Genomic DNA, 8,749 nt, shown 5'->3' on the forward strand with positions numbered 1-8,749 from the left:
GATCTCCATTGGAGATCAAAGATTTTTGGAGAGTCTCTATATTGACACTTGACAACTAGACTTTAGAGTTTTTGTTAGAGTGTCCCATTGGAGATGCTCTTACGTCTGTCTACTTGAGGGCCCTTCCGTGCTGCGGACTGCCGACCCAATAGCAAAGAAGGTCATGGGTGCCTGACCGGCCGGGTTCTTTACCCTTATTTAAGCACTGGAGCTGGTTCTGAATCTTAACCTAGACCAAGTATATCTTGTTCCGGGACGTGCTTAACGTAGGGAACAAGCTTACTATCATAACCAGATGAGATATACCTCCCCACAAATGCCATGTTGCTGATTTTCAGTGGTCAAAGGGGGAGTTTAGGACTAATTCAGCCCAGCCAATCAACAAAGTTCACCCAAAAAAGTTGAAGAGAGAGAGAGAGAGAGAGATGAAAGGAAACATCTCAGCAATGTTCTAACTTCCAAGTACCCCACCCACCAATTCTTCTTCTTCTTCTTCTTCTCCAAGGAAATTGATTCAAATTTCATCTCTTTTAATAGGTTTAAAATGATTCATTTTCATATAAACAACTCATTCAATACCTGATCTTTCATTTTCCCAATTACAAGTTTAAGATATGGTCCTCCCCTTCGTCAAACTAGGAACCCTCCTTCTCAAAACTCTCTGTAAACCTATTGCTTCTAGGTTAAAGAAAGAGGCAGGATTTCACCCTAGGTTTCGTCAGTTAATCATCAATTTCGCTCAGGTTCATTTTCTCTCTTTACATTTTTGTTTTTAAAATTTTGGGGTTTTGTAGATCTATCTTGCTTATTTGTACATCGGATAGTTCACATTGAAGTTTGATTGTTGCTTTTAAATTTGAGGGTTCTTGAAGAACTTCTTCATACTTAAGTTCATGTTGAAGTTCAATCTGTTAGGGTAATGAAGTTAGTACTGAATTTATGTAAGATCATAGACGAGTAGACTGAAAAGTAGAACTTTCTATGTCTAATGTCTTTATAATGTAATTTTCTTTCGGCTGTGTTCTTATCATTATAAATGCAATTTGTATGTCAGACAAACCATCGAATTACGACAAACGTGCAAAGACGAATTTATGGTCATGCAACTGATGTTGAGATCCGACCTTTGAATGAAGAGAAAGCTGTTCAAGCTGCTGCAGATCTTCTTGGGGAAATTTTTGTGTTTACGGTATTCTTTTTCCTTAATATACTAAATACTTTGATTTTACATACAAAGTTCTTGAATTGATTTCTCCATAGTAATAGCATCAAGAAGCTACCTATTTAGATGCAGTATTTGCATGCATATGACTATACGAGTACAAGTTGCTCGTCCACGATGTCCAATGAAACTGAATGTTTTTAGATTGTTGCTAGGATAAGAATCTATACGAGTGAAATAGACATAAGATGATGTGCCGATGTGGGTATTGGTCATTCATAAGTATGACGTATCATTTAGTGTGAATTTCTTAGGAATGCTCAAGTCAATATACAATGATTGGATAAGACAAGGATTCTCAGCTCAATTGGTCATTAGGAACATATGTAGATTTCAATTTTAATCCACTTTGATTTTTTGAATCCCAAGAAAATTCCAATTGAACGTGGCTATCCATTCTCCTCCTTGGTACAATGTCGTAGAAAGTCCCAACTTCCAAGCAATGTTTCAATGGAGATTGTCGTCAGTGGTAGTTCCGCTTTATATGCTCAAATATGAAAAGGGTTCACATCAACTTATCTATTTTTTCTTTCATTACATTAAGTTTTTCGACTAACCAACAGATTTAGACTTTTAGTTGGACTTTTCAACCTTTCGGATTAAGGGATATTTTAATTGGACTTGCCAATTGGTGGTTTTGGATCCCTTGTATAACATTTAGGTGCTTACTTTAGCTGTGCTAAAGCTGCTTTATGAAGGTCCTAAGGGACTCAATTGAGGACTTGTTTATGTTGGCTTCAGCAAATTATTGTGACAGACAACGTGTTATTGTTTTTCTTATTAGTTCATCTGAGTTTACCTGCAACATAGGAAATGATAGTATTCGTTACTTGGCCCCCTTCCCCGCACCCAAAATTTCTATTTTTCAGTGCTTTCACATATGTGGCAAATTTCTGTGGTACATGACATTGCTGTCGAAGCTTTTTTATATATAGTGTGCTAACTAAAGGATTATTTATGTTATGCTCGTTCATATAGCTCGTGATATACCTTTGGTTGTAAATTAACTTTTCTCTTTTGTTTAGGTCGCTGGCATAGCTGTTATCTTCGAGGTCCAAAGAAGTGCTAAATCTGAAGCTAGAAAGGAGGAATTCCGTAGGCAGGAACTAGAGGTATGAAAGCCTTCTCCGAGACATGTTATTCTTCCTAAAGTTTTCCCAACTTCTTTTTTTCTACATAGAAGCGATTATAGTTGTTTGCCAATCTCTCACCCAAATAATATTTTCTTTTATGCTTTTTGGTTTTCACCAAAGTTGTATATTCTCCCTAAACAATTAGACAAAAGAAAAAGTTTACTTGATATGAAGTTTCGGCTGATCAATGTAGTATTATTTGCACTTTTCTCAACTTTTTAGGAGTCATCACAGAAGCAAACTGAGGCGTTAGTGACTGCTGTTTTTTCCTAATATTGAAACTTACTTTGCTAAATACGAATTGCTGCGAGAAAAATTGCGGTTATCTAGTACACATAGGGATATTTTGTATATGGGTCACAGATACGTTCCATGTGATTTGAAAGGGTCATGCTCTATAATCTTTGTAGTTTGGGTCACAATCTAAAATCTTAATTTGATTCAATTATCTTTGGCGCTGTTAGAATTAACCTAACTTCGTTACTAACTTAACACCATTAGAGTTAACTCAACACCGTTAACCTATTTTAACTCCTGAAGTTAGCAACACATTCTCTATATTTTTAATGTTCTCTTCCTCCAAAGGCTTACACTGTCATTGTTTCTATTTAGCTTTAACGACTTCACTAACAAGATGTTGTTCTTTTTATCTTTTATCCAATTTTAAGTGAGGAAGATGTTGAGAGGAACCCAGACTTCTAGACTTTGGTCAATTGAGATATGACTGTTGCTTGTCCATATATTATTGTCCCCCTTTCTTAAACTACTATTTTTTGGGTAGAAAATATATTCAGATGAGGTTAGGCAAATCGCAACCTTACCGAACGGAAAGTCTCATCATTTTCAAGTGTCTGTTCTGCACACCAAATGTTTCTCGAGAAATAACTACCTTCTTAAAGTTTTACCGAGTAAGACCAAAATGGCATTTTCGTGTTATGGTTAATTACTTTGATTAAAAAAATTAACTTTGATTAACATTGTAATATATAGAACACATTTTTACAAAGATTTCACTGTATGCACATAGTTATTAAGTTAAAGAGATAAACTGTGAAAATTTGATAAGAATGTTTTGGTCGTTAAACTAAAGAAAAGATAAACTATTCTTGAAGAACACATTTGTGAAAATTGAAAGTAAACTGTTGGCAATTTGATCGAGAAGAGCATTTAGAGAGATAGGGAATGCTCTACCAGCGGATGACCTTAAACTGGGTCTAATGGTGTTAAGTTAATTTTGAGAGCGTCAAAGAAAACTGAGTCGAATTAAAATTCTAGTTAGTTTGTGACCCAAACTACAATTTTTTTGCAGTGTGACCCTTAACATCATCTGAAACATATCAATGACATTTGCTCGCATTTCAATTCCAATTGTATTTTCCTTTAGTTTAGGCATATAGGCGAAACAATAGCTTTTGTGGTGATACATCCCTTGGCTACTTTATCGATATTATCCTGGTTAGCTGCCACCGTGTATGGGATTTTGGTGTAAGCTCTCACAAACCGAAACGAAACATATTGACATCCCAAGGTACTGACATCACACCTATAGCTCAGAGTACGGGCACTCACTGCGATGTTGGGCTACAACACCCTTTTAAATGATGTATGACAGTATGAGGGACCCTACATGTGAGTGGCACGTGTGGGAGATCCAACTTAGACCCACATCTCTAAGGCGAGTGCCCCGAACCTGAGCTTGAGGTGCGAGTTCATAACCTTGGGATTTCAACGCGTTTTTTGTGGGCTTGCGAAACTTACACTAAAAACAAAATCTGTAGCCAGGCAATAGCGGCTAATTAGGGTCAATACCGGTAGATGGTGATAGGTCACCAGAGCTTCCATGCTGCACAAGTTTGGAGTTACACTTCCAAGAAATCTTTGAACCATCCTAGTATGAGCATATTTCACATATTCTTACGAACGATGTAGTGGAATGTAACTTTTAGGTGGGTCTAACATGCAATCTTTTGGTCGTCGTGAGTCTCATGACTAGTAAGTAGTGGTTCACTGATTCATCTTTATCTATCTCAACCTAGGGTCTTTTGAGTAACCTCTGTTTTCTATCAAATTCTTCCTTGTGATCTGTGGAAGGAATTTCCATATGAAGAATTCGTATTTGTTGCTTGGGACAAGTTATATCTGAATATATGTATTCTCCATTTGTTATGGTTTGGACTGTACGAAGAAATGTTTTTAGCTTTACGTTTCTTGGGTTAAAGAAAAATGTTTATTGTTTTGTGATCTTATTTTTCGTGTCGAAGAAAATCAACAAGGTGCTTCATGAGCATTATTAACCGACTATTTTTTATTTCATTCTGATATAGGCAATGAAACAGAAAGACGAAAATTTAGAAAGAGAACTAGAACTCCTACAACAAAAACTTGCAGAACTCGAACAACTCGCCAGGGGACAAGGACTCTCCGGTCTTTTCAAATTTAAGCATCCACAAGCCACTGAAGGTTCAAAGTCAGCAGTACCTCAATGAGACAAAAAAACTTCGAATTTGATTTACTCAATTGAAATACCAAGTGATATTGGAATCGTTCAGCATTTCAGCCATTGGATTTAACAGTTTTGCTCCCTGCAAGCAACAGAAAAAAGAATTTAACTTTGGCCATGGGTTTTTGTTTTGGCCGATTATCAAACTCATTTGTGACTAAAAACAGAACCAAATTTAGCTAATAAAAGATATGATACTCTTTCTTCCTTTTGTTAATGCTTATTCATAATGTAGATAGAAATACCCATTCCGGTCCATCTTTTTTCTTCTTAATCATTGGAAAAGTTATGAACTTTTTCCTCGTATAAAACATAACAAAATTTGGATTTATCTTGCATCTAAAAGAATAATAGTTACGGCATATAGGCAATAGCAGCGTTTACTTGCTTACTCTCATGGCGTGCTTAACAAGCCGGAGGGGATTAGCATGGTCGCGGGCCAAGTTCAGTGCAGCGACACTGACCCGAGTTGAAATACCTCAACTTGGTAAATGAATGTCTTATCCCACCCGTTAACTTAGGGTCTGCTAAATAGATAAGTGATAGTCAAATTGTCTTTGTTAAAAAGATGTACAAGTTTGTTTATCAGGTCACGCTTGAAAAAAGCAAGATAGTTGTTGTTATGATAGTGAAAGATAGATTTAGCCGTCAACTTGACTCCTTTTCTCGAATACGACGAGGTCATCCATCCAAATTGTATAATTGCATGATTAACATCTTTAAGCTTGAAAGAATCTCATAACTCCTAATGGTAAAATTAGAGATGTGAAACAAGCCAACAATTAAACCCATTAGTTAGACAAGTCTAGATCTGAATCGTTCATTTCGAATCATCATTCAACACAGACAGCTTCGATCTTGGTCAAGTTTTATTTCTAAAGACTAGTCAAACTAGTGGGTCGAAGTCGAATTGATAGGTTTGTTTACTTGTTTAACATTTTCCTTTGTAAAGGATAAAAGGTTCAAACTGGCTTTCAATAAGATATACAAGCTCTTTGCATATCTAAAATTCTAAACCTCACACGTATGTCAAAAAGATATGCTCACAGTTTCTTAGTAGGGAAGGAATGAGACTCGTGAGATAGAGGGAGGGAGGAATCTCTCAATCTTTGGCTGCCTGATTGGTGTGAGAGTGGGATGGCAAAAGGTACTAGTGGAGGTGCACTTTATGCCTTTGGATCCCTTCAACCTACCTTTTTTCACTTCTTCTTTCTTTCGCCCATCCACTAGAAAGTGCTTCCATAACACATTCAATTTATATGCTTCTTTTTAGCTTCTCCCTCTTCTTTTTTAGCTTCTCCCTCACTCCCTCCCAACACAAATCTAGCAAATTTCCTATTATATCCCTCAAAGTTGTATGATCTACACTCAATTGTTTTCCCGTTATTACCACTATGTTAAGACTACTGAGGAAACACGTTTGCAGAATGCAATCTCGGTTTGCAGATTCTGTAAACTCCAGTTGTAGAATGCAAACTCGATTTGCAGATCTTCCCACCACGATTTGCAGATTTTGCAACTACGATTGGCAGATCTTGCAACCACGATTTGCGGAATGCAAACTCAGTTTACAGATCTCGCAAACACAGTTTCCAAATCTAGAACATTTTTTTTTGAAAGTTTCTTCTTCTTCTTCAAATCTAACAAAACATCTTCTTGTTCTTTATGACCTAATGTTAATGAACAATGAAAACAAATCAAAGAATTCATCCATAATCCAACAAACCAAGTCTTCATCCATAATTAAACAGAAAAACCAATAAAGAAGACAAACTGAAACAGAAACATCTAAAACCCTAATATCTTTTCATCCATAATCAAAATCTACACAAATCTACAAAGTTCAGTAAACAAGTTAGAAAGATGAGAAAAAGCTTCTTTGAAGCTACATTTCTTTTCTTTGTCTTCCTTTCTTCGTTTCCTTTTCTGCCTTTTCTTCATCTTCTTCTCTTCTTCGTAACTAGATGAAGATTGGTGAAGGTTCATCTTCGTCTTCAGATTGAAGCTTCACATTGTTTCTCTCACTAAATTTTAGAAAGTTGAAAAAGAGAAGAAGATGAAGAAAAACTAGAAGAAGAAAAAGAAAAAGAAAAGAGGAGGCCTAGAAATTTTTGAGAGACAAAGTTTGTTTTATCTGGGAAATGTATTTTTGGAATGAAAAATTATGAACGATTTATAATTAGAGATATCATTTCACACACAAATCACGACTACACATAATAAACATGTGAGTTTTAGTTATTTCACAATGTTATTGTTTTTTTTTTTTTTACTTATTATGTCTAATATTTTGACCAAAATAACCATTTTTAAAGAAAAATCTATCATGATAATAAGAGGAGCAGAAATTGCAGGTCAAGAAAGCAAAGAAGTCGAGTTGTTGACAACCTGACCTGAACAGAACACACGTGATCGTAAGATCCCTAAGACATCGGGGTGGTGTCGTCCAAAGAACCTCTGATGGTTAAGTCATTAAAATTGGACGATACAGAGGAAAAATAGAACATAAAATAGAGACAAAGCTATGAACGTATTTAGCTAAAGGTACGAAGGTAATCTATATAAAGCGATCGTCGAAGAGAAGGTGATACAATGAATCGTATGCTTGTCTAACTCTTTGATCATTAGGAGAGTTGAAGTAATTAGTACATGCACCATTTGGTTGTTGGGAGAGAGAAAGGATCAAACGACTGCTTGATACTTGATTCTCCGGAAAGAGAAAGACTGTTTGTCATAGTGATTGTCTGCCCAAGTGAATGTTTGGCTTGCCTGTATATATGAGAGAGAAAATTGATCGCTCTCAATTGATAACACCGTCATTATGTATGTTGTGTGAGACAGAAAATAATACAACCGTTCTAGGTATTTATTATAGGGGATGTCCTTCGATCAAGATGACAATGCACTCAATTTGCCGGGCATGATAAATAAAGATCAACAAGTCCGCTCGTTTTAAGGATCATAATGTTTAGCTAGAAACCAACTACAATCTGCACCTCACTTAGATGATTACGACTAACGACGACCAGATCCAACAACGAGTTACGCAAAAAAGTGTCAACTCGATCAGAGAATTGGCTAGAGAGAATATGGCAATGGTACGGATTAGATCCGACCAAAGGTCCAAAGAGGTCGTCTGGGAGCTAGGCCTAAGATGGAGCTTGACCGGGCCAGGCGCCCAGTCCAAACCAAAGGCCGGCTACATGGGACGGGCCCAAGGGCATGGATGCACCCCCTCAAACGGGATTCCTCATAAGAGGGATCCCAGTCAGAATTAGATTCTGATTGAAACCTATCTTTTAGATCAATCCTGCTAGTCCTTTTAGGTATCCTATTTCACATATAATTATGACTTTACAAGTCTCTATAAAAGGACATGGTTTAAACATAAATGGTGTGGAGAATTCTTAGAAGTTCTAGTTTTTTTGCTACATTGGCAGAAGATATAAAAGAGAATCAACATCGAAACTATCTATCTAGTCAAAGAGGAGGCGTTCTCATCTCCACCGCTAAAGAAGGATAAAAATGGTATTGAATTCGATTCTAGCTAACCTAATGAGTGGAAGATCAAGTTGATTGCTTAGGTGTCTCAAGTAGTGGAGCTAAATTGTGGAGATAAAATTCGATTCTTTGAAGCCCACAATTTTTTTTAATTTCTCAACTCTTATAAGTAAATCCAATCACTTTGTTCTTTATGCGTAGTGACATGAGACTAACATGTGGAGGGAAAAAAACTTATTTTTGTTATAAGTAAATCCACCTTTCACTATACACTTATCTAACTTCATCTTATCTTTCTTCTTCTATAGTTAATTTTTTTTTGCTTCCATCTTCTACTTTTATCTTTTTTCATGTGTTTACAATGAATAACAATTTTACTTCTTCTCTAGTGAA

General features: G+C 36.2%; 1 protein-coding gene across 1 annotated transcript; it reads left to right on the plus strand.

Moving 5' to 3' along the window:
- The first annotated feature begins 226 nt into the window (after positions 1-226).
- On the plus strand, positions 227-5,069 carry LOC147557063 (Optic atrophy 3 protein (OPA3)). Its single transcript, XM_086658067.1, has 4 exons — positions 227-743; positions 1,055-1,189; positions 2,248-2,334; positions 4,680-5,069. The coding sequence occupies exons 1-4, from the start codon at positions 615-617 to the stop codon at positions 4,839-4,841; spliced, it is 513 nt and encodes a 170-aa protein (XP_086514193.1). The 5' UTR covers positions 227-614; the 3' UTR covers positions 4,842-5,069.
- Positions 5,070-8,749: the final 3,680 nt, after the last annotated feature.

Source organism: Eschscholzia californica, unplaced genomic scaffold, assembly GCF_041429995.1.
Source record: "Eschscholzia californica isolate CP2 unplaced genomic scaffold, dmEscCali1.0.p SCAF_2, whole genome shotgun sequence".
In the NCBI taxonomy this organism is placed as follows: domain Eukaryota; kingdom Viridiplantae; phylum Streptophyta; class Magnoliopsida; order Ranunculales; family Papaveraceae; genus Eschscholzia; species Eschscholzia californica.